The sequence below is a fragment of the Eretmochelys imbricata genome, chromosome 15 (assembly GCF_965152235.1).
Source record: "Eretmochelys imbricata isolate rEreImb1 chromosome 15, rEreImb1.hap1, whole genome shotgun sequence".
Lineage (NCBI taxonomy): Eukaryota > Metazoa > Chordata > Testudines > Cheloniidae > Eretmochelys > Eretmochelys imbricata.
This window is the reverse complement of record NC_135586.1, coordinates 25,490,994-25,517,378: the sequence shown is the minus strand read 5'-3', so window position 1 is coordinate 25,517,378 and position 26,385 is coordinate 25,490,994. Positions and strand designations below refer to the sequence as shown.

Below are 26,385 nucleotides of genomic sequence, written 5' to 3'. Positions count from 1 at the left end.
GCATGGAACAGAATTTGGCCCTGGATATTTCCAACAGGATTCTAAATTAATTAGTAAGTCTCAACACTAAAGAAATAATTTTTAATTCACGTGGCTCTGTAATATCCTCACCCATTCACACAAGAAATACAATTCTGAAAAAAAAATCTTCAGTTTGTATAACTACTTTCTATGCATTTATACAAATGGACATTTAATAGAATTCCAGTTTGCAGATATGCATTTATTTAAGATATGTCACAACAAATTAAAAACAAAGCTACAATATTTTAAATAAAAGGTGTTTACCATATGCTTGTAGTTATATTCACCACAGAAGCTTTGTGTTGCTTTCTGCATAATATAAAAGTTCAAAATGTCATAGTACCTATTATTTACAATGTAGATATTAATCTCTATAAAAATGGTGAGCAAAATGAACTGCAAAAAGATTACAACATGATTTTGTTCAGAAAACAAGCTGCCTCACTTTACTTCCTTATTATAAACTGAATTCTTATACACTATTTAAAAATAATTCACATTTTTTTTAAATAGTAAAATACACGATTAACAGATTGATTTCTCAAGTGTAAGAAAATATGTTTAAATATATGTGGCTATTTGAAGTACAAAATATTGCTGTGTGTAAGGATAACATGGTTGTAAAACTACTATTGAGGGTTTACAAAAATACAAAACAAATTGCATTTGCTGAGTGCATAATTATACATTAGTGCAAACAAAAGCATATCTGAATTTAATAGGTACAAGTCTCAAAGATTTGCAGAGGTACGTAAAACATTAAATCTTTTCAGTGTCATACGGATTGAGCCCAAATCTCTATTAATCCTTTCCAAGCGATCTTCCAAGGCTTCCTAAAGAAAACATTTGAAAAAGATAATACATTCAATATCATACAGTTACAAGTAATGGTCCTTCTAAAACTAATATGTTGGTACTGTCCCCATTTTCCATCAGTGTCTTTTCTGATACATTAACAGCTTTCCATTAGCACCAGGAATCTTGTCTACCTGAGTATGTACTCAGGCAGCTAGCCTGCACTGAAGTCTATGCTGCCACATCTTCACTACTATTGTTCCTTGTGCGAGTTAGATTCAAGCTAGCATGCGTGTTCCTACCTGAGCTACCACTATACTTTCATTTGTTGTGCAGATACACAGTAGAACCTCAGAGTTATGAACATCAGAGTTACAAACTGACCAGTCAACCACACACCTCATTTGGAACCAGAAGTATGCAATCAGGCAGCAGCAGCAGCAGCAGCAGCGAGAGACAGACACACACACAAAAGCAAATACAGTACAGTACTGTATTAAATGTAAACTACTAAAAAAAAGGGGAGGAAAGCAGCCTTTTTCTTCTGCATAATAGAGCTTCAAAGCTGTGTTAAGTCAATGTTCAGTTGTAAACTTTTGGAAGAACAACGATAATGTTTTGTTCAGAGTTACGAACAACCTCCATTCCTGAGGTGTTCATAACTGAGATTCTACTGTATTCTAACTCAGTGGTTTACAATCTGGGGTCCGTGGACTATGTCTAAGGATTCTGTGAAAGGTTGTTGTTGCCACAGAACAGTGGTTTTCAACTTGTGGTCCACAGAGCTGTGGGGGTCCGCAGACTATGTCTAAGATTTCCAAAGGGGTCCACACCTCCTTTTGAAATATTGTAGGGATCCGCAATTGAAAAAAAGGTTGAAAACCACTGCACTAACTTACAACAACTACACATATCAGTAGTTCTAAGTGATTTTAACTTAATCTAATTTACACCCCATCATTTCTTGATTTAGTCCTAAGACATCACGATAACTGGCAAACAATTTCCATAAAAGCTAAAGATTCAAACCAATTCATGGGCACTGTAGAGTGGTATGGAAAAGCTCCTGTTACAATCCACTAAACCATACCTTATTCTGTAGCAAAACAGAGAATACAGATTGAACTTCCAGTATTGGGAGATTAACTGAAAAAAATAGTCAGATACACAGAAATAAGTGTTTTCACCTGGTTTAATCTTGCTTGTAAGGTTGTTCTTCCCCCACTACCAGGTATTCGACTCAATGCAGCCTCAATCTAGTAACACACAAAATATCGCAGCTGTAAATTAAAGAGCCAGTATAAAAAACTGCCTAATCTTTAATCTCCAAGAAAGTCAGGGATAGGTTAGAGATATATGTGCAGTGTAGTTGTTTAGATATTGTGTAACTATATAATATGTCCCATACTATGTAATTATGTGTACTCCTGCCCACCCTCACAAACATCCCTTTGAAGAAGAGCGCACTCTGATTTGATGCTGGAATGGTTTAATGCACAAACCTTTCATCTCTGAAAGGCTAGTTTAAATCTTGGCTTGTTGCAAAATAAATTCACCTCAGACCCTCTATCCCCATTTGTCTGCTCAATTGCAGAATATGACTTTGCGTAGAAGAGTCAAAGGACTGGAGTATCAGTATCACAAACAGTGAGTTTGTGTGTGTGGGGGGGTGGTGGTGAGAAAACCTGGATTTGTGCTGGAAATGGCCCACCTTGATTATCATGCACATTGTAGGGAGAGTGGTCGCTTTCGATAAGCTATTACCAGCAGGAGAGTGAGTTTGTGTGTGTGGGGGGGTGGTGGTGAGAAAACCTGGATTTGTGCTGGAAATGGCCCACCTTGATTATCATGCACATTGTAGGGAGAGTGGTCGCTTTCGATAAGCTATTACCAGCAGGAGAGTGAGTTTGTGTGTGTATGGGGGTGGGGGGGTGAGAAAACCTGGATTTGTGCTGGAAATGGCCCACCTTGATTTTCATACACATTGTGAGGAGAGTGGTCACTTTGGATAAGCTATTACCAGCAGGAGAGTGAATTTGTGTGTGTGGTTTTTGGAGGAGAGTGGGGGGGTGAGAAAACCTGGATTTGTGCTGGAAATGGCCCAACTTGATGATCACTTTAGATAAGCTATTACCAGCAGGAGTGTGGGGTGGGAGGAGGTATTGTTTCATGGTCTCTGTGTATATAATGTCTTCTGCAGTTTCCACAGTATGCATCCAATGAAGTGAGCTGTAGCTCACGAAAGCTCATGCTCAAATAAATTGGTTAGTCTCTAAGGTGCCACAAGTACTCCTTTTCTTTTTGCAGAAGTTTACTGTGTAAGGAAGACGATGCATTGTCAGAACAACTCTGGGAACTTTGAATTGGTTTGAGCCAGGCATAGTGCAGCTATATGGCTATCTCACTAGCCTCTCTCTTATACAAAAAGAAAAGGAGTACTTGTGGCACCTTAGAGACTAACAAATTTATTTGTGCATAAACTCTCGTGAGCTACAGCTCACTTCATCGGATGGATTCAGCATTTATTCATAAATTTAGGGAAAAAACGGTTTTTACCTGTTGCTTTTCTTGTGTGAGTTCATCAAAAAGTCTCTCAGTTTCAGCCAATGTCTTAATTCTTGATGTATACTTGAAATCAGCATCATAAGGTACTACTGGTGGACGAATACTTTGTTCATTTTTGTGTTGTATATTCCTCTCTTCCCAACCAGATGCCGCAGTTCCTTTCTTCATTCCAGTGTGCAAAGATTCAGTGCAAGAACTATGTTTAACACAGCTGTCAGTGCCTTTAGCTGAATGCTGCCTTCCTATGAAAAGATGAAAGTGCTGTTTATTTTTTTAAATTCTCCATTATATATAATGTATTATACATAACAGAACATAAAGTGAACCATAGGAAAAGCAATGAATCACTGTGATTCTGTAGGACACAGACAAAGGCACAAAAATTCACATGAGGCTTTCACTACTAAAACTTACTAATGTATTTAATTATGCCTCATGATATTATCAGAATTCTTTCAAGATGAAGCTAAACTTGGCTAGAAGTTATGCAATATTGATTAGTCGCTGTTGATGAGTTAAGACCTTAGTAATCTCAGATTTACAACAAAATAATTTACTACAATATTAAACCAGAATATTTAATACAGGTAATGAAAAATATTTCACCGTAGCTTCAGACTCCTCTTTATATTATAGTTAAAGAATTAAAAACATGATTGAATATTAAAAATATTAAAAATTTAAAATGTAATATAAAATATACATTCAGTATTTTAATGAAAATGTGATTAAAAATAATGTTTTCATCCAACTATTTAAAAAATTTAAATTAACTAGCTTTATTATTATAATTACCCTTAACTATTTGTATGCAACACTTAGAAACAGATCCTTCATTAAGGATATTGAATACATACAATGACATGGTTCCTCGTAATACATACATTGCTTAACTAAATTAGAAAATGTATTTCCTTTCTTATTTTTCAGTTGAATTATTTGTTATTCTATTGTTTGTGCATAAAAATTAAATATTTACTGTAATAATAGTAATTTTCTACAGCTACAAGCAATATTACTGTTGCATTTATTTATTGCAAAATAAAAGATAGAGCTTTATTAGAAAAATGTCATGATTCCTCCTATCTAGTCAGTGGAAGCTATGTGGAGAAAAAGAGTTCCCTTTAGGAGGATGAAAAAAACAAACAAACATAATTCTGCCCATTCTGACAAATTACCTTCTATATCATCTATTGAAAGAAACTGGAGTTGTTTTCTTGGATTGCTATGTTGTAATGTAGAGGTAGGAGCAGTTTCCAAATCATCCAGAAGTATATTGAATCTACAGAATGATGAGGGGAGGGGTGTAGAAGAGACAACTACTTGTCAGAGACAATTTTTTTATAATTGGTATTTCTTTTTATACTTTTACATATTAAAAACAATTTCCTCTTCAATGGAAAATGTGATCCCTCTGGATTCTCCTAATTACAACCCCACCCTCAGGTTCTTTGGTTTCCATATATCAAAGGCCTTGAATCATGCAACGTGTTTCTTTCTAAAGGAAGAGGCCTGACTCCCATTCTCAAGAGCACTTTAATGTTACACTTAAGAGTGATGCTGTACTTTCCTTTTCCTCCTCCTTACGTATGCCTGCCCTGTACCCCACCTCCAGAATCAGAATGCTCCCTCTGCAGCTCTGCCAAACAGGATATCCAGCTTACTATAAAAAGAGAACCCTTTGTTTCAGTAGTAAGTTTAGTCTCCACACAAGTTTCTTTGGGGGAGTGAAAAAGAGCTCTAAATGCTTACTTTCTTTTACCCATTCTTTAAGGCATCACTTGTATCCCTGCAAACTGACCCAGATTTACTCTGTGTAGACATAGGACAATGCCTCTACAGTCTTTTCCCTGTCAATATTATTCCATCAAATATGATATACCTGACATATCACCTTGGTGAATGCTAACTGGGGGGAATCCAAGGTTATTCTTCCTCTATTTCAAAAAGCAAACTTGACTTCAGATATATGTCCCAGTCATGCAAACCCTTACTTAAGTGACCAGGCCTCTCTCATATGAGTATTTCACATTAAATGTGATAACACTACCGCCACGAGTAAGAACTATTCACAAAAGTATGGGTATGCTGGATCAAGCCCATAAATTGTGTAACTACTATCAGAAAATAAACCCTGCTCCAAAATTAATATTTACAAATGTGTACCTAGTCACTGTGTTTTCGTTTTTGCCAAGCAAGTGGCTAAATCCTGGAGACAGGTTTTCTCTTGGAGATCGTTTTGGGCTGTATGTCACTGACACTGGTGCCAGCATTATTTCTCTTCTTGCTGCAGAGGAGAAAAGATTTAAGTGCCCAACACTTTTTCTATTTAAATAGTTTTTCTTAATACAATTTGATCCCAAGTCTTAAAGAATTAATTTTCAAAGTTCTTCATGAAGTATTGTCCTCTCAAATCATATAAAGTATGTGTCACACACTGACAAATGATAGTAAGGTTACAGCTTTCACATAGTCTGTAGCTCATGTATGCAATCCTTTTTTCAGAAAATCCATAACAGTGTGAGAATTATAACTTTTAAATTTCCTACCTTCAGCTGTTTGTAACACAACCTTATGTTATTTAAATACATTGCATTTTGAAGTGAGACACAATAACCCTGTACACAAAAATGCTTACTTGGAGTGTTTGCCTTCCTGTTTGAAGGTGGGAGGGATGATGACCTCTGCCCACTAGGTGAGCTATATCTTTTTGATCTTTGTTGATCTCTGCATTTCTCTGGGGACTCATTAGCACTAAAAGCGCTTTCATTAAATCCAACAGTTTGACGTCGATTTGATGTTTCTGTAACAAAGCAAACATATAGAAGTTAACATTTATATTACACAGGATATTGAAGATTCTCCTTCACTCAGTCCCCATGTACCCTACTGTACTCAAACCGGTACTTGTTCCATCTCAGCTGTTTCCCATATCAGTAGGTTTGTGTTATACTAACCAGCTGTACATGCTTAAGTCCTGTTCCCACTAGAAATTGATCAATATTTGATATTCATTGAAGTAAGATGTTAACCTGACCTATGAGGAGAGCTGTTCTGCAGCACAGATATAGAAGAGAAGAACTGAGTTTAAAGTGAAGGTAAACAGGACAAGTCTGAGCTAGTGAGAAATAGTACAGACTTAATAGAAACAGAAGACAGAAAGCAGGGTAGCACAAGTATCTTGAGAGACAGGAGTTTGAACAGGACCTAAGTTTTCAAACCTAGATGCTTGAATTTAGGCTCCTAAATCCATATTTTTGGCTCCTGAGTAATAAAGGCCTGATGCGACGAGGTACTGAGGACCTGTAACTCCAGCACCATAGAGGAAGAGATTAAGTCTACTCAGTCATATAATACATGCCATCTTTCATGCCAACATTTAGATGTTACACTACAACAAAACAAAGGTGGGTGCAAAGACAGCAGGAACTTTCTTAATCCTCAGTGTATATAAATTTCCCCTAGAGAAAGGACACTGAACTAGATGAACCAGTATGATGCTATAGAGAATTTTTTGCATTCCTACTATTTTAAACAAGTCAGCTAGCTTTATTATTTCAGGTTTTGTTTGGCAAACTACAGAGCACTGTTTTAGGATACACAAAGACACTTCACAAAGTTTGCAAAGCTATTAACTATTTTTACCCTTTTCACCTGAGCCAGACTAATTTTAATCCTTGAAAACAAAAGGGGGTGGGGTAGGACGGAGGACAGGTGATTTTGAGGATGCAAGTCAAGACAAATCCAAGAATATAAATAAATTTACTAGTTGAAGTGTCTTCTTTTTCGGTCTGTGTGCCCCAACTTTTAAATGCTTTTCCCTCTTCAAGTTCTTTAAAGGCTTTCATGATTGGTGTGTCTGGTGCCTCATTTTCTTTTTTTGCCATTACATTTGTTGAAGAGTCTTCTTGTGAAGGGTCCTTTTCAGGAGGAGAATGGTGCCTTAAATATATAAAAGCAGCATATGAGGAACCAAGGTTTTATACTGTAAGTAGGCGATACAAATGTCAACCGAGAGTTATACTCGCACAGAAATGAATTTAATACTTCACAGTTTGTTGGTGAAAAGTATTGTGTCATCTTATAACAGTCCAAATGGAAATTCTTATCATGTTCTTTATTTCATCCAGAAACCTCTGACTTCTAAATATTAGTTACAGGATGATTTGAGCCCCCAAATCTGAGCAATAGTGGAAATGAGTGAAGTTTGGTGAGCTAGAACTTTTCAAACATCAACTCTGCAAAATCTTAAAACCAAATATACCCTGACAGAGACGGAGGAACGTACGAGGAACAAGGCAAACTACTAAAAAGACAGAGTGACATCCTCATCAAAACTGAAGTCTGCAGAACCAGCAGAGCTGCAACCAACCATGCCAGTGCAATTCTAACAGAGAACTCCTTTGATGACCAAGGAACTGAAGTGGAACACTCCAGAAGGCATAAAGACAATGACAATTGGTCAGTGAACAAGATATACCGATTAGGTCCCTTCAAGGGCCAAAAGACCTTTAAGAGCTAAGAAAGTCCCTGCCTGTTTCACACTAGATTAGTAGGTTCTTTCAAAACATGCATAGCACTTCAGGCAATGGATAAATACTTTAGAACTTTAGTAAATAAATACAAGCACAAAACTCAAGAACAGTCAATTTTAGAGAAAATTATTTTTAAAATCAGAAATTGCATACTTATTTCTTAAATACAACTGCTCTGATTCTCCACTACATCAGAGTGGAGGGTGGTGGTTACAGGAAGCTATCTTACCTAGAAGGAATGTAGGTTTCCTCAAGTCTATTATCCATAATGCTCTCTTGATTTTCTAACGGTTGGCCTGTGAAGATTGAATACTCTGCCCCTGGTATCAACCACTTCCGTCTGTTTACATCAGAAGCTGTCAGCTTGCTATTGGAGTGAAAAGCTTCAGGATTATGAAATGCTTGAAGTTTTGGTTTTGAAATTAAAAAAAAAAAACAAAGAAACAAATAGCACTCATACTAGCCAAAGAGAGAAAAGATCTTACATTCCAATACACAATTACAAATTTGTAAATATTTGGAGAAATAAGTACCTTTTTAAAAAGTGAGTGTTTTAATTGAAAGAAAAAACACACACACTCAAATTTCAGCAATTATTTATAAAGTAGTTTTAGAAGGCAGTATTTTCCACAGATCTATACTTCCTTACAGAAACACTTGCTTTTCTGACTTCAAATGCCGGATACCAAGTTTGCTTCTTCTCAAAGATTATGAATGAATTTTACAAAACTAAGATATAATTGTACCTAAGGTGAATCTGTTGGTTTAAAGCCTCCAACTCTTTACTTCTCTTTTGTCTCATCCTATATATTTCTTAAAAAGAAAGAGCACAACTGATAATACAAAGGAGTGATGAATAGAGGCCACCAACTATTTTCAACTGAAAAATTACAGATTAGAAATACCAAAAAAAGTGATTTTATATATAGATTCACTAAAAAGTACCCAAAAATTAGAATAACAGCATATCATTCACACAATACCAAGAACAGTAATGATATTTCTTTAAATCTATCCTGCTGTTTGTTTAAATGGAATGATGATTTCTCTAGGTGTGCTATCAATTTATAAGGCCTGATTTCATCCCCAGTTCTACATTGGCTTCAGCAAATTGCACCTCTTCCCTACACACCAGTGGGGGCAAATCTGTCTCATAATGTTTAAGTTTCTCCATTTTTCCTATTTTGGAGGCATCCCCATTTTCTAGCTATTCAACTAGTCCTCAATAGAAACTATCCCTCCAGTTGCTAATTGGTACATTTCTGAAGTTCCTGAATAGAAAAATTTTGAGATCCAAGAAAATACTGCTATCACTGATCACTTTGGCTCTCTGAAGTACTTCTATATCAGAATGTACATACCAATGGACAGTCCTAAAACATATGCATTAGATTAACATGCAGTGCACACCACAGCACCAATTAAAAGTATTAAATTGAAACAAACAGGAAGTCATGATCTAACATTTCTATTATTTAAAAAAACGGATGAAGGTAAAACTTTTGAGGCCTGCTTTATACATCAAAGGAGCAAAGCAGGCACACCCCAATTTTTCCCTTCTTCTAGCAAAATTTACACTCTAATTTCCACATAAATGTAAGTGACACTTGTAAAATGTTATTTTAAAAAATTTAAAGAGTCACGTACACCTTTCTGATTCAAAGTATTAAAGGTACAATAACATGGAGCCTTTATAGTCCAATTGCAGGTTCAGATCTTATGCTTCCTACTGTGTACCTTTACTGACAAGGGTAATCTCTACTCATTTAAGTAATCCCAATGAAGTAATTGAAACCACTTATGAGAGTAAGGATTGTACAGGTAAAGCTTGCAAAGCTGGACGCCAATATTTTTTATTTGATCTTTTAATCATTTCCTGGCATATAATATACTAGATTATGTAACGTCCTTCAACTGCTACAGTCTACCATTAGATAACCGATTTTCAGCCAAAACAGACAAACTGCTCAATAAAACACATCACCCACTTTTTCACAGGACAGAATATTCACTTACTTGGCATGAGATGTTCTTAAATGACTTTCAGTAATGTGACGGAGTTTCAACATATTTTCATGTTCTACCTGCTTGATCTGAGCTTCGAGTTTTGAAATTGTTCTAATGCAGAAGTAATGAAGACATATTATAAGGAGGTTAAAAAGAAGTTTAAGATAGTGTTATTAGATCTTACACAGTATTAAAATATAGGGATTTTTTAAATATTTTTTAAATTTTTTAATGTCCTTAGTGGAGTTTAGGTGGAAGGAGCATAACCAGTATGTTAAGATACTTCACTGTACATGATTCCAAGCTCTGCCTAATCAGAAGTTAAACAACATGAATGGAGGGCAAGAAAAAAATATGTTTCCCTGGAATAATTCCATCCAAGTGTAAAACCATTTAAAAATACTAGTAAGGTTACGTGGGTTCTAGCTGAATGAAGTCTATTTTTTTAAAATTAGCTTCACCAAAAGGAAGAAAAAAAAAAATCTCTTTTCCTCCTTGAAAAGGTGGATTTCTATAAAGAGCTCCCCCATTCTGATCTTCATCTCACATGTCACTCAGGTAACTCACCCAGCCTGCTGTTCAGACTTTTCACATTATAGCTCTCCCTTTTCACCTGCCTTCCCCCACAAAGTAGCCCACCCCTTCTATTAATCAAACCTTAGCAAGAATTCTATTAAACCTGCAATCAGAGTTAAAGTGAAAAAGCCAAAACCTGGTGGGCTTCTAAATTGGGGGACTGTGACACAGACATGCCCAGGCATGTATATTACCTCTGTGTCCAACCATTTCTCAATATTTCATCAAAGAGCTTGTGAGTGGTCTCTGCTGAAAGCTAGGAACTAGCTGATTGTCATGATTACTGTGAAATGTTTGTAAGGGAAATAATTTAAGAGATACATATAAAATGCAGAATATTAGGTTTCAAAACTGCTGAATTTGTCACATGAGGCGAGGCAGGTTTCAGAGCTAACTCAATCAACACTGGGAACAACAGACATTTGTGAAGCCAGCCCCATGGTTACTATCTGGACCAGGTGCAGGCTTTGTAAAGACAAAAGAACTCCAGGAAGAGTCTCTGAATAAAGGAATCCCCTCGGGAAAGGGCACAACATTTGTTCTATTACAGAGGAGATACTCTGCCAGCGGAAGTGGGAGCTGTCTCATTAAAGGTGAATCGTAGCTTCCTGAACTGGACAAACGTGGCAAGGACTGACCATTGGGTAAGAAATATAGTATTAGACAGGAAAGTAACTTGTTAATAAGTATAAGCTAAAGATTTTGTATATGTTTTTCTTTTACTTGTATCCTTATGTTCCCAAACCTTTATACTTGCTTTTATTTGAATGCCTATCTCAAACTCTGTTAGACGTAAAACCAAAATGAATTTTATTTAAGTCCTTTGTGCTAAGGAGAATGGTGAACTGAGGTGAACTGCTTCCATGGAGGCAGCAGATCAGTGTAGACTGTGGGTGTCCAATCAATAAAGGGTTGGGCACTCAAGTGTATCAAAGTGGGGTGTGTGAAATTGCTAGCCTGCATTGCGAGAGGGGGTTGTAGAGCCCAGAGCAGAAGACTTGTGTTGCCAACAGCCAGTAGTTGGGGAGGCTTTCCTAAAATCTAGGGGGCAAAGACAAGGCCCTCCCATGATGTAAGAAGGTGGTAGTTATCCACCTCAAGTAACCGCGAAAAGTGATACTGGGATCCATCAGAGAAATACAGTTTTCAGATAGGAAAACAAAATATCCTTTTCCATTAAGGTTCCTCCAATCTGGAATGGTCTATGCCCCAGCAGTTCACGGAACCAGATGAGAGAAACAGGCAACGCAAAAGAAATACTAGACTGAACTGCCCCGACTCCTGCTCTCAGAACACAGAATACAAGTATGGCAAAGGCTCCTCAATCTTCAGAGAAATACCTAAAAAAAGTGTAGATAGATGCCAGGTGAATGACCAGTAAGTTTCTTTTAGACAGGTGGACACCATGTCAGCTTGGGATGTCTCTACACCCTTTCTGGACTTAAAACTCTCAAATGCTTAATAATGTATACTTTCTTGATTGAGGAGTAAATTCAAAGCTTAAGCAGGAGGCCTTCTTTCCCCTTTTTTTTTGGACCCAGAACAAAATAAATAAGGATTTTGGCTTCCTAAAAACCTGCGAATTATACAAATATATAAAAGGGCCATGACAACACCCAAAATGGTCCCAAATTCTCTCTTTGGCTAGTCTGGCTTTAGACAAAGCAATGGAAGGTTAATGGCTTAGCAGCAATGAAATCTAGAATTGACTAGGAGATGAAACTGGTGACCATCCTAAGAGTAACACTGTGAAAAACAACAAACAAAAATGTACATGAAAAATTGTAATTTCCCGATCTCTCCTAATCTTTCTGATTTATGAACAGCGAGACTCCAGATGCTCAAATGGACATGGGGAGGGAAGGGATGACAGCACTTACCCACAAAAGAGAAACACAGTGAGTCACACAGCAAGAGAAGTCAGCTCAAAGAGATCCTGTGGGGCTTATACTAGAGCTTTCCCAGAGTAAAGTCCCTCTTCCCCTGCCAGCCTCCCTGAATGCTCTGTTTAGCAGGCTTGCAAGGGAACTGTTGAGAAATATGAGACAGACTTTCAGTAGTCTGTACCCATGCACAATACTGGCTGGACTTTGGCCCCAACATTCATCCCTTGATGGTCATGTGTCCTGCCTGATACATATCCAGAAAGTGTAAATTCAATGGATTGCAGTTCTATCAGCCAGGAGAGAGGTCTAGATAGCAGGAGGGACAGCCACAGGAGGTATTATTCCTGCTCTATACATGGAACACTTTCCTGTCCTTTATTTGTGCCTAGGTGCCATAATCTTGAACTGCAAATTCCTGTCAGCATCCACATTCCTGAAAACCAGAACAAAGACTGGTAGGCTGATGATGAGGGCTTTTGAGGAGAGAACTCTGGCATGAAAAGCTTGACAAGTGGATTGGCTGAACTGAGTGACAACAGAAAGAAGAGAGACAACCCATTCATTCCAGATTGGGAGGAGGTCCTGATGAGGCAAAAAATGTTTAAAGTGTTGTAAAATAAGTAGGCTCTTATAATTTGTGCAACGTAACATAAAATTATTCAATATCTGTACAAAGGTGCTTCATTAATTTTTTACAAATCGCAACTGCATCTAAAGATCTGCAATAATTTTCATTATCAAGGATTAAATGCTAAATGCGTTATAACCTAGATTCACATTATTAAGATAGTACTAAGATGCTTTCACATTTTACCTTTTCAAATCAGAAATCTGGGTATTTGCATCAAGCAATTTATTTTCAGTTGCATTCAATGTATCCTATAAAATATACAAAGAAAAAAGGAACAAGTGCAGATACTTTATAAGGGAAAAAATGGGTAACTTCATCTATATTGAAAAATTACAATGTGTGTCACCTTTTTATTTGAAAGGGAGTTACGTAAAAAAAAAATCCTTAGACTTCAATTTGACTTTGCAATACCCTTGTTGCCTATGATTAGACTATCATATAAACAATAACATTTCCTTCTTCATCTGATGTACTCTAAACTCCATGCTCTTCCTTCTTCTTTGACATTGCAAACATACTATGAAGCCATTCGTTAAAATATATGGATTCATCCCTGTAATCCTTTTTTAAATACTTAAAATATCCAATTAATATGCATTTCTGTGCCATGGTGATATATCTGGGCCTAATACTGTGGCTGTTCAAATTTTTCCCTGCCTTTAGTTCCCTTGATTCAAATATTATCCTCTCACCTATAGCTGGATATCTGGACATTCCAGTATTGTCACTCCTTTAAAAATATATATATTAAAACTATACAAAGACTTTTTACTCAAAAGTTTTTAGAATATAATTAATCCATGCCTACTTACCTTTACTCTTTCATGTTCTTTTCCAAGAGATTCATATTCTCCCAGAAGCTAAAAGAAAAAAAAACTGCAAGTAGTAAAATTAAAACATAATGGAAAACTAAACTCTTATAATTTCATATGCATTTTAATTTCTTTTAAAGTTATTGACCTAAAGCAAAAGACCAATTACAAAAACTAAGTTTAAGCCATTTAGCTACAAGCAAAATAAGAATTGTAGCATATTTGCTCCCTTACACTACGGTAAGGCTAGACTGTATATTTCTGATTGTAAATGTAAGGTGAAGACACATGAGGGAATTGTGACTTAAGAGAGTTAAACTTCTCTCCTTGGCTGCCCATTTGCTCTGGTGAATTAGTACACCAGTTTGCTATCAGTCTATGTCTGTAGCAGACTATTTCAACCTCTGTGCCAGTGGGTGGCACACTGGAGGGATAAGCCAACCATTTCTTGGTTGCCTGCACCAGCCCACCTGCACATGAGTGGAGGAGATGTACAAGTTGCAAGAAGGCTGTTTTCCTTCCAGCGCTGGGCCCCAGGAAGAGCATATAGAAATAAGGAGGCACCTTACGTCCCCTCACCCTCTGTTTCAACTCATTGTCCCTTGCACTATCTTGACTATTAAGATTTAAACGTAGAAATTATTCGAACTGAAGAATAGTTTACTTGAGGCAAAAAGTTGAAAACATACTGCCAAATCAGTTAAGCCTGAACTTTAGGGTTTGTTAAACTTTTGTTTTATGAAGCTTTACGATCTATTGAAAATTTACACACACACAAAAAATCCAGTGGAAACAGGTTTTCTTAAGACACATAGTCCCTTCGAGTATTTGCAATCCAGATAATGTAATATTTGAGTCTGGGCCATAAAACTGACTAAAGGCTGAATAAAAATGAAAAACCTTTTAAATGTAAACTGAACAAAATTAATATGAAAAGAATTATGAGCCAGATCCTGCAGACCCATGAGCTTAACTGTGGGAGTCAGAGTTTGCAGGATGTGGACCCAAGTCATTTAACATAGAGCAATTTTCTGACTACAGCCACCATCCTGCAAACAATTTTGCACACAGGCACCTCTGCCTACCTATGGAGCTTCATTAAAGTCAATGGGGCTATGCACAAATGCAGCGTTGCAGAACAATTTGCAAGATTGGGACCAACAACACCTGAAAAATATTTAATATGGATCTCCTCATTCACAACGGGTGAAAAATCATCACTGAGCAGGATGCTTGCAAGAACATCTACACCATTTATGACATATTTAAGCCCTAAGATCCAGTGCTTTGCTGAGCTGAAGCTTTAAAAAGGGTTTGAGAGGAGTCTTTCACCCTAGAAGAATATTACTGAACAATATAAAGAAATGATTTTGTGGAGTGGTTCTTAATGAATTCATGTTTATTGATCAATATAGTTGTCTCTATTCAGGAGTTACCCTTTTTATTGCTGACAGCTGTTTCAGTTTTAAATTCACTTTTTTCTTCCAATTCCCAGTGGCAGACATACTTTTAAATATTCGGGGCATATGTATAACAGTACACAAACTGGATAAGTCCAGAAAGTCAGATTTTCCCTAGTAGGCTTTATTTCTAAAATATTTGCAGTCCTTTTTGTTTGCACAAATAATGTTAACAGTTTGTTGACTTATCTAATAAACCTTGTGTGCTTTAGCATTACCCTGCTTGGAGTATGTTAGATTTTTCTAAAATGAATTTTATTAAAAGTACAAAATATAAAAAAACTTCTTATAAAAGAAATGTCAAGAAAGTAGTCAGAAAAAAGGAAACAAAAATTACTTACCCAAAGATGGGATTTTCAAAGGTGCTCAATACTGGCTTTGCTCTGCTCCCAGTGAAGTCAATGGTCAAATTTCCCACTCACTTTAAAAGGAAAGATTTTGGCCAACACAGAGCACTTTTCAGAATCCCATCCTAAAAAGGGAGCTAAAGCTCCCAATACGTTTTCACACTGCTAACACCCATTCTGTAAAGACAGATTAATTTTAATATAAAGTAATAATGAAAAGCTAGAGAGCAAGGTTCTATTAATTTGGTCTGCAGTCGGACACAAAATCCAAACAAACCACAAAGAGTTACAATACAGAAAGTCAGCTCATCCCCAGTGAATTAAAAAAAAAAAAAATCAATGAGAAACTTATTCTAAAATTAGTTCAGAAAATATTGCCTTACCAGACACACAGATGGTAAGCTAAGCTAGCACCGCTATTTGACTGCTGGAGACAGAAAAGAAACTGAGTAGGCAGAGCCTTTAGAGATCTGTCTCCCTGCTGTTGCAAAACAACACCTAGCCATCTGGATTTGAAGGGTATAAATAATACTTAATTTCTCTATAATCTCAGTAAAATAATCTTAACAGTTTAAAAAGTAATAAAAATACAAGATGAGTTATACTATACATATTCTTTTCTTTTAGTATGTACAACAACAACAAAATAATCAAATCTGAACGAATGACCAATTTGAGTAAACAATTTGGTCTCTTAAATAACAATTTTAAAATATCTATTATATTTCTAGTATAATCTTGTTCAACCTTTATTTAACTGCCACCTCCACAGGACTGAATTTTCCTGGTCCCTTGGCTGATCACTTAAGATCGATTTTGCTGCAGTAAATTTTAAGCGTTATTCCAAAAGCACCTAGGACTTTTACAGTTTGTGTAATATTGTGCAGTTGTAAACCATTATTAATTATTTTCTCACTTACATCTTGAAACATTTTATTTTCTTCCTTTAACCTGGCATCTTTATTATCTGACAGCTTGTAAGCCTTTTCAAATGCTTCTTCTAGATCCTTAAGCCTAGATTTTAGTCGGCTGATACTGTTATCCTTCTCTTTATGACTTGCACGCATTTCTTCAATACGTTCTTGCAAAACTTTGGAAGTATTACTGACTGCATAAAAGTGTTCTCTCCAATCGGTCTACAAAAAAACCCAAGGTTCATTAAAACATTTACATAACATATTTTGTCTCTAAATATTAAAGTTATAATCTTAAATCTTACAAGGATAGAAAGCAGAAGTTAGTTTTTAGTAATGCACAGAAACTGAAAAAAGTTTAAGCTACTTTCTTTAGTGCAATGCATTGGACTATAAAACTAAGATTCAAGACAAGACACTCAATTTCCATCTCGTAAAAATATTTCCTGTTCTTTAGCAAGGAACCAGTTTGCTGTATAGCCATGAAAGAACAGGCCCAGGCCTATCAGGAAAGCTGAGGGTCATAAAAGGAGGATTCATATATTCTGACCCAGCTGGGCCTTTACCACCTACAGTAGCGTAAATAAAGCTATAGGGATAGTTCTTTTTGCCTCAGTGCACAAGAAATTTGCCTCATCACCCAGGTGTAAAATAAGAAAAGGAAGTAATTACTGTATTTAGCCTTCTCCCCCCCCCTTTTTTTTTTGAGGGAGAGAGAGAGAGAGAGAGATCAGAAACACATGCCTTTAATATTTTATTGGTGAACCTTAGTTCTTGCTAAAATTGGAAGGAAGGTGGGGGATAGGGTTATTTACAAATAATAAAGTTTAAACATTTACAGAGGTCAAGGTTCTCAACCAAACCCCAAACAGAAATGTTAACAATCAGGGATAAGGAGGATCACATCTGTAGAGCACAGCTTGCCCATCATGCACTGGGAAGGGAGTGTGGGAATAAAATGGCAGAGAGAACTCACATGATGGCAAAATTTCTTTGCATGAGAATGGGCAGTGGTTGGAATGAAATGACACTCAAAAGATGGGGATTTTGTAGATCAAGAGGTTCTAAAGGTGCAGAACGTAGTGTCTATGCAAATATGATCTGGCTGTTAATATTATGTGATATTGGATGAGGCCAATATAACTATCAATTTAATCTATATTTTTAATAGTTGCACATTCTTACCTTTTCACTTAACAACCAACTTTAATCCATGTTACCCACAATATATACTTACCACTTGCATTTCTAGCATATTATTCTTATTTTCAAGGGTTCTCAGGCGAGTACTAGCTTCATTGAGAGCAGCATCTAACTGGTCACACCTAGAGGCATAAATTTTTTTTTAAATTACCAAAGAATTTATACAATAAAAAACTCTTTCCCTTATAGTCACAAAAACAAATATTACCTATCAACAAGATTTCGATTGATTTTCTTCAGCTCTTCAGATGAAGCAGTTTTATGGCTTGCCTCAAGTTGTTGTTTTAAGCTATGTATCTCTGAGTCATAATAAGCTCGTAGATCAGCTACGTGTCGGGCATGTTTTTTCCTCAAGTTCTGCCTAATCCTGATTTTAAAAATTAAGAACAAAAAAATATTGCTTTTTCCACATTACTGAATGTAAATCTTACCCTAGTCCACATTACCATCCACTGGCAACCTAACATTAAAACCATTGCCATATTTATTACTACATGGACTTCTCTCACACAGGACTATCTACTGCTCCTATTGAGGTCAATAGAGAAAGTTGGCTTTACTGGTCTAGGATCAAGCTCTCAGTGCTTGTATATACGTACATATGTATATTAACAAATTCAAGACTTTTCTTCTCTCTGCCCGCACAGACCAATAGAAGATATGCATGCTAAATTAAAATAGGGGGGAAAAAACAGAAGAAAACTCCAAAACTACCTCCAAGCCATGATCCCTTAGAAAAGACACACACACACACACACCCCCCTTATGTAGACTGGGTCTCTTGGTCTCTGAGGAAAGCAATACAGCTTAAAAAGAGGGAGCGAAGGGATATTTGCTTTTCATTGGATAGTGTGGCTCTTTGCTCCTCTTAGCAGGGCGCCACAAATAATAATACATATATATTTTATCCCTTGAAATGTTTTATACATATTACTTCTCACGTTCACTCTGTGAAATAGGTATTATCATCTCCATTTTATAAATGGTGACAGAGGCACAGAGACGTTAGCAGTCATGTTACCTCCTGTGCAAGCTGTTTAATGTTGTGCATGGGATGGGGTGACAGGGTTCTAATGGCTCTCACAACCAATAACGCGGTGTTGGACAAGTCACTTCACTTCTCTGAACCTCAGTTTTTCCTCATCTGTAAAATGAGGATAACAGTTCAAAAAAAGAACTAGATAAATTCATGGAGGACAGGTCCATCAATGGCTATAAGCCAGGATGGGCAGGCATGGTGTCTCTAGCCTCTGTTTGCCAGAAGCTGGGAATGGGCGATAAGGAATGGATCACTTGATGATTACCTGTTCTGTTCATTCCCTTTGGGGCACCTGGCCTTGGCCACTGTCGGAAGACAGAATATTGGGCTAGATGGATCTTTGGTCTGACCCAATGTGGCCATTCTTACGTTCTTAGTTACCTCAGAGAGGGTATGCACAAATCTGTATTACCCAAAAAAACTTTAAGTGACATTCTAGCAGTGTTTTTTTGAGCTAATCCAACCTCTCCCTCCATTCTGCTGAACTTTGAATTTTTAAATTTACATAAGACAAAAGCCAAAAATGCTTACTTTGACAACATCACCGGCTCTTCGAAGGAAGTCACGGAAATACTATATTCTGGTAAATTGTTGTCAGCACATGAAAGCTGGGACTGGATGATCGAAGATGGAGTTAAAGTTAAACTTTCTTCATCAGTGTTGATTAACAGATCATTACTAGTATCAGCATATGGCATCGGAAAAGAACAGCCAATCTTGGTTTCACTTTGGAATGCATTATTTTCCCAAGGGTCCAAATGTAAATCTTTAGTGCTGGAAGTATGTTTTGGAGAACCACCTAGTTGAGGTGAAATTATATTGCTTGTATGTGAAAATGAATCAGTGTCGGAATGACTTGAAAAAGTGGGACCCACTATAGAGTCTGGAGAAAAAGGAGTCTTCTCACCAAAAGCACTGACAAAACAATGTCCTGGATTCTGCTCACCGGGTTTCATGTGCAATGTTGGATCTAGTGTTAAGACCTATGAAATAAATAATTACAATACTAATAAACTATGATTGGATTTTATGAATGAAGAATCATTTAACCCATTAGAAGGACATACAAATCTACTGCAGAAACTATTAGAAGTAGTATTACAACAGTTATTTGGTAGCAATACACAAGGGTAGAACTGGGTGGACTTGCAACAGTTTAGTGAGCTGGCACTTTTTTTTGGTGGCAGCTACTTGTCTTCCTGGTTTTCATTTTAATAAAGGAGCGATCTCTAGAACTTGTAGTTGTGAAGAAAACTTTTAAAGTGTCAGCCAAATGTAATCGAATTCAGTGATATCTGCCCAAGACTGCAGAGAATGTGATAATATAACCGCAAGAAAGGTGTGCTGTCCCTAATCATCTCAAGGGATTTTGGTTCTGAAACTTAACAAGGTTGACTCTTAAAGAGTGATTAACTATTTTGTTGATGATTCAAGGAAGAAGAGGGAAAATCAGATATCATGGCATTTGATACAGTTAGATAAGGTCATGAAGATCTGCACAACCTACATCTTGTCTTTGTTTCAAAAGTGGGAACTTGGTTTGTGAATGGAAAATGAGAGCGAATCACCAGTCTGAAATCTCAGAACATGCCAAATGTTTCTGTTCAAACGTGAGGCATTAATGTGCAAATAAATGTTACCTCTGGTGGGTGACTTGGCTGGGCTGGAGAAATGAGATTCCATTCTGGCGGCTGCTTGCTTTCCCTTTGTTTTTTATGATAAATATCCTTCAACGATGGTTTCATCTCATCACCAGAAGATGACTTAAAAAACAACAAAATTGCTAATTGTTTCCCAAATTAAAACAAACATGATATTTAAGCAATCTTCACCTAATACATTTCATTTAAAATGAAGAACTTAGGAAGGGCTTGTTTAATGCACCCATGGAAAATCACTGAGCTTTCAATAATATATATAAATCCTTAGTAAACAGTAAGCCTCTCTCTCTCTCTCTCTCTGAATGCCTGAAGTATTTAAACAAGATAAAAAGCAGGTGGTAATTTTAATTCTACTGTTCTCAGCTAAACCCATGTTAAAGGCAGATTAGTTTCCAGTAGACATTACAAGACTGAAGATAATGAGGAGCTCAATAAAACAATTATTCTGGTTGCTGCTCGTTCAAAACAATAATGGCTACACATTTAGGAGAAGCAATCTATAGTGAACGGCTGAAGAACAGCACTTCTGCCTTTTCCTCAATTTTACTACAATTTCTCCACCTGACAGCCCACAGGACCCCAACACAGCAGTTCACCAGATGCAAGTGAATAATGAAGAAGCAGAATTTGAAAGTGGGAGTTAATAGCAAAAAAGACATTTCCATGGGGAAGTTTACTTCTCTGTGTAATTGACAGGGCTAAATAACAGAAGCCCACCACTCAATCCAAATGAAAATGGATCATCTGAAGTATGATTGTTATGGTAAATTCATAATTGTCTATCCACCGTCTCATCTTCCCTTTAGGCACCAAAGCTTACATAAGACTACCTAACATTGTAAATCACTGGAGTGACAAGACATTCAGGCCTGCAGGGTTTAAAGATATTTTAATTACTAATGAAGTTTGTATACAATTGTTTTAGGAGGTATCTCTCAGTTACTTATTTTTTAAACTCTAGGCAAGTGTACAATATGATACATACAAACCTTACAAAATAACCTTTTATTAATTAAATATGTTCCCCACACAACCAAAATGTCAGGATTATCAATTACTAATCTCTTTTACTCACTTAGATCCTCATCAATGCACCCCGTCCCAAAAGCCTGCTGAGTGGAGGTCTTGCAGCATGCCTTAGGGTGGGGAACAAACTCGGAGCATGCTTCCCAGTCCAGGTAGACAGACATGTGCAAGCGCTGCTTGAGCCAGTGCATTTAAAAAAAAGCGCAGTGTGGACATTGTAAGACGGGCAGTGGCATGGGTGAGCCACCCAAGTACAGATCTAGGGGGTGGGCGGGTTTGTACTGCTAGCTCAAGCAGAGGTAGCCCATGTCTGTTTATCCAGGCTGGGAGCCATGCACCAAGCTGCAGTGTAGACATACTCTAAAAGGTCTACAGATTCTGTTGCTGTCTTATTAAGAGTGGGAAAGGGGGAGATCCAGAGTTCAGGCTCCTTCATTGACCACACTAGCCTCTATCCCCCTCTCTTTAAAATAGGGGGCTGCTACTGGTAGCTTGAGCACCTCTATGACCTCAACAGCCACAGGATCACAAAAGAAATTAGATAGCCCCTATAGCAGGCAGACTGCAGAGATTGACTCTTTTGCGGACTATAAAGAGCAAATGGGAAACAATGAACAGTTATAGGATTTTCAAAGCAAGAACAAAAAAGTACCTGATCTGATGAAACTTTTGTGGCAAAAATACTAGAAAATTCATTTCTACAATTTTCAGGCAAAGAGTGATACATTTCCTTTTCATCTAGTTTCCAGTAGGTAAGTCCTAAGAAGCAAAAATAAAAGATGTATCACAATTTTAAAGTTCACTTCTGCATAACAAAAATAGTGAAGTCTGTTATGTAGCTGTTGTTTTCATAGCCAACATAGCCATTGTATTAAATACTAGTGTCTACTTAAGCATCTTCAAATCTTTGGCAGCAGCAACTGGTGTTTTGCATCAAGAGGTTTTAACAAAAGTATACTAGTATTACACTATACCACTCCAGAAACATAGTGCCAATAAATTAGTGAAAATATTTGGGCTTCCTCCTTGGACTCTAGTGGACAGATCCTCCACTACTGTACATTGTCATAGACCTATTTAAGTCAATGGAGCTATGAAAATGTACGCTAGAGCTGAGAATCTAGCCCTAGTCATAACTCTGAATTGCCTACTCCTTGGTTTGGATCAGCACTCTGGAGTAAGCTAATAAAATCCTCCAGAAGACCCAGCATCAATGGGATGAACAAACAGCTCCGAGTCCAAGTTGCTGCCTTAAATTCACAGTTCTGTCTCAGTAGGTTATGAGTGGGTGTAGTAAATTTGCATAAATGTACTTTTGTACTTAGTCTTGTTCCTAAAATGTATCTGCATTATGTTCTGATCAAAATATGTCAGTTGATTGTTTGGGTCTGACTGACAAAAACAGGTCTATGCAGTCTGCTCACATATTTGGGGAATGAGTATGGAAACATGCTGCAGGCTTACAGCAGTGGTGCTTCCAAGTTTCCACACTCCCTCTGATCACTGAACCAGGATTGACAACTGAAAATGTTTATTAATCCAGCATAGTGATTTTAGTCCTAGTAGGTTTTGAAACATTGCCTTAGATCCTTTGATTTACAGCCTAACTCTAGCTGTAGTGAGATATTGGCTGTGAAAGTCATCAAGGGTTTGAAGGGGGAAAATAGCAAGATGATAATCAGAATTATGTGATTTTAAAAGGTTCAACAGCCTGCCAATGCTAGAAACAAATTTCCTAGAGAAAAATAAAAACAACAGAAGAGGTAACTGTAAAGGACTGAATTCTAAATACTGAGAATCTAAAAGAAAAAAGAATGGAATGTCAGGCTTTACTAGTAATAAACCGGTAATTAACTCTACCTGAAGCTTCAGAGGCTAAGGAATTCGGACTTTCATTTGGTTGGCTGAGGTAAAAAGTGTATGACGATGAAGCAGCAACACTAGTCTAAAATTCCAAAGGGAAAAGAACATGGTTTATGGACTACAAAACATAAAAGCAGAAAAGGAGGAATAAAGGTGCACCAGTTCAAAATATTGCATTAGAACATTTTTTGTTACACAAACAATGAATTAAAAATTTAGTTTAATAACATGATTCATCTGCATTCAACTGAATTGATATGGAGGCCCAGACATTGTGTGTCCAATATGCTGCAGCCAACAAACACAGCATACTATATTTGTTAAAAAACAAAAAAAAGACCCACACACACATTTGGGAACCCACTTTTTTATTTAATTCAAGTGTGATACGTTTAGTTGAATGTGGTTTTGTGAAATTTCACAAAACTAAGAACTCTCCCATTGTCAGCTTGACAGTCATCTGAATTTTTGCTCCATAAAAGGTGCAATTATAGAGACGACTTACTTACCAATAAATGTGTTATTCTCTCTCCTCATCCTAAGACTGGAATTTCTTACATTCAGCTGTTATGACTCCACCTACCAGGAATCAGGAGGTAAATACTCTCTATAATCTTAACTTTGTAATACACCACCAACACCCTTTTGTCATCACTCAAGACTATCTAATCAACCACCCCAACAAATACAAAGTGACACAAAACCTCAACAGAGGTGGGAAGTAGTATGGAGAAGACTACAGCAAATAATTTCAATTTTCATTTTGTCATAACTCTCTCCTCTTCCCTAATCAAAGGAAGAAATGCCTTTCACTAAGCTGATGTATAGGGTAGTTAAACTAGGTTGAGGTCTTACCTGCAGCACTCTGACAAAAATGAAGCATCCATAGAAAAAAGTAGTCCCATCTTTTAAGAAGGAACAGGAAAATATGGCAAATGAACCGGTATGGCTCTATACAAAGGTGTTTTATTGAAGCCTTCATCATCTCAACCCATGAAGTTGTCAAAACTCTAGTAAAATGACCTTTTTTGTGCATTGGTAATGTATTCTACGTGATTTCAAATTTAATTGCATCATCTTAAAAGCCCAGTGCTTGAAGCTTTCTGACCCTATTTAAGAGCCTGGAATCAAACAGAGCAAGCCTTGGGAATCTCAAAACTCCTTAGTACAACCTCGGGGAACCTTCAAAAATTGTTTTACATTCAGTGAATGAAAACAGCTTTTGTAATGAAGAAACACTGCTAAAACAGAATACGACTAGGATATGACTAGGAACTTCATTCAATGAGGTGCCAAGTACTGCAACTCTCACCGAAGACCATCTCTGCAAGACTTTTGATGTAGTACGTTGATACACTAAATCTTTTGGGGGTAAAATTCAAGATGGGAGTCAGAAATCAACAGACAATGTCTCTAATTTACAAACCCACCTTTAATATTAAAAAATGAAGAGTTTTGGAAGGTATATAAAGCATCATACTTGAGAGCACCATCCCATCTGCAGGGTTTTCTCAAACCTTCTGCTGAAGCAACTGGTACTGGCCACTGTCAGAAACAGGATACTAGACTAGATTGGCAATTCCTGTGTTCTTCTTCAGAAATGCTGAACTTGCACTATAATAACTCAAAGATATTTTCTTGTAAAGGAGTCAAACTCAGCATGTCTGTAGTCTTCGATGAAAAATACAATTTTACCTAAATTTCAATACATTTGATACCTATATAAAGTTGTTTTCTGAAAAGCATGTCCTGTATACATGCAGTATATTGCTTTCCTTAATAACCTGTACACATATTGGCATAAAACAAAGTTTTTACATTGCAGATATCCAATCATTTGCAAGTGATTCCAAGAGATTTCTTACTGGGAGAAAGTCCCTAGCGGCTGCAACTTCAAGTTTTGTACTTTCTAAGAATTACATCACACAATCCATTACTCCTCTTCCCCCTGCAGGACATACAGAACTGGATTTTACATTCAGGGTGCCCAAAGATTGAAAGACTAGCTAAGCTCCCTCCAATACCATCTGAAAAGTAAGGAAAAAGAGTCAGAAGCTATATATATATGGGGTTTGTTTTTTTTCCAGGAAAAAGCACCAACCGACAAAGGAGTAGAGTGGGAAGTACACCTCAAGAAGGTCTGCTAAGCAGAGCTGGGGAAAATCAAGACAGAAATACTATCCTGCAGTACATTCAAGTTTACTCAAGAGCATGCTAGGGTCTGAAGACATTCCAATCAACTAGGATAGCCCCCACCTCCCACCCTTTTGGCATACTGATGCTGCTCAGCCCCAAATGCAGGAAGCTATTGTTGCTCAGTAACTATGCTGCTTGGCAGAACTGAAAAGCTCAGTATAGCTCAGGACTGAAAAAGGGGAGGATTTGCTAAATGGGAAAGTGGGAACAAAAACCAAAACAAAGCAGAAAAACCTTCCCAAATCATTGCATCACATGTTCTCTCTCTCCCCCAAATTTTTTTTCTTATTTCTTAACTTCAGTTTTTTAAATTTCTTTCTTCTGCTCTTCAGAGGCATGACAATGAAAAGGTCTCAACTGAGTGCTTCTAGAGCGGCAAAGAGACTAAAAGGAAAGTGAATAGGCAGCACCTTATAAAGCCAGGTGATAAGCAATCCTCAAGGCTGCTACTTCCTGGCAGGTGGAGTCATTAAACAGCTGTGTAGGATCTCTTCCTTAAGATGGTGTCAGGAGAGAGGTGTATGACAATTATTAGTACAATTACCATCGTTCTAAAGCATCATAGTTAGATGTTTGACCAGATTCTGAGATTAGCATGTAAATTATTATACTGCATATTGCTCCTTTAAGGTTAAAAACGTCATGCCAGCTGGCACTTTTATTCTATGGAAGGCAACACAAGAGTGAATGCATTCTGGGCAGACAACATAATGAACATTAAAAGAAAAGGCAACATTATACTTTTAGAGCTACAGCACAAAAACCATGAATACCAAGGCCACAACTATGTACATTACCGTAAGTGGTTTTGAACATCTAATCCAGTGTCCCAAATGTCTCTCATA

The 26,385-nt window shown here is 37.0% G+C and overlaps 1 protein-coding gene across 3 annotated transcripts in view; it reads right to left on the bottom strand.

The window, feature by feature from the left end:
- Positions 1-202: 202 nt before the first annotated feature.
- Positions 203-26,385, bottom strand: part of MPHOSPH9 (M-phase phosphoprotein 9) — a 42,398-nt gene continuing 16,215 nt past the window's right edge. For 2 of the 3 annotated variants that reach the window (XM_077834692.1, XM_077834693.1), the window contains 18 exons: positions 23,342-23,426; positions 22,134-22,240; positions 20,435-20,557; positions 19,326-19,777; positions 17,964-18,122; positions 17,790-17,877; positions 16,559-16,774; positions 13,832-13,879; positions 13,203-13,267; positions 9,936-10,037; positions 8,149-8,286; positions 7,151-7,326; positions 6,023-6,187; positions 5,551-5,671; positions 4,563-4,666; positions 3,376-3,626; positions 2,007-2,075; positions 203-857 (listed from right to left, as the gene is read on the bottom strand). In XM_077834692.1, coding sequence (XP_077690818.1) covers positions 756-857; positions 2,007-2,075; positions 3,376-3,626; positions 4,563-4,666; positions 5,551-5,671; positions 6,023-6,187; positions 7,151-7,326; positions 8,149-8,286; positions 9,936-10,037; positions 13,203-13,267; positions 13,832-13,879; positions 16,559-16,774; positions 17,790-17,877; positions 17,964-18,122; positions 19,326-19,777; positions 20,435-20,557; positions 22,134-22,240; positions 23,342-23,426 — 2,571 coding nt within the window. In that variant the 3' untranslated portion in view covers positions 203-755. Of the gene's footprint in view, positions 858-2,006; positions 2,076-3,375; positions 3,627-4,562; positions 4,667-5,550; positions 5,672-6,022; positions 6,188-7,150; positions 7,327-8,148; positions 8,287-9,935; positions 10,038-13,202; positions 13,268-13,831; positions 13,880-16,558; positions 16,775-17,789; positions 17,878-17,963; positions 18,123-19,325; positions 19,778-20,434; positions 20,558-22,133; positions 22,241-23,341; positions 23,427-26,385 lie in introns of those variants that run through there. The other variant, XM_077834694.1, reaches the window with a different exon arrangement.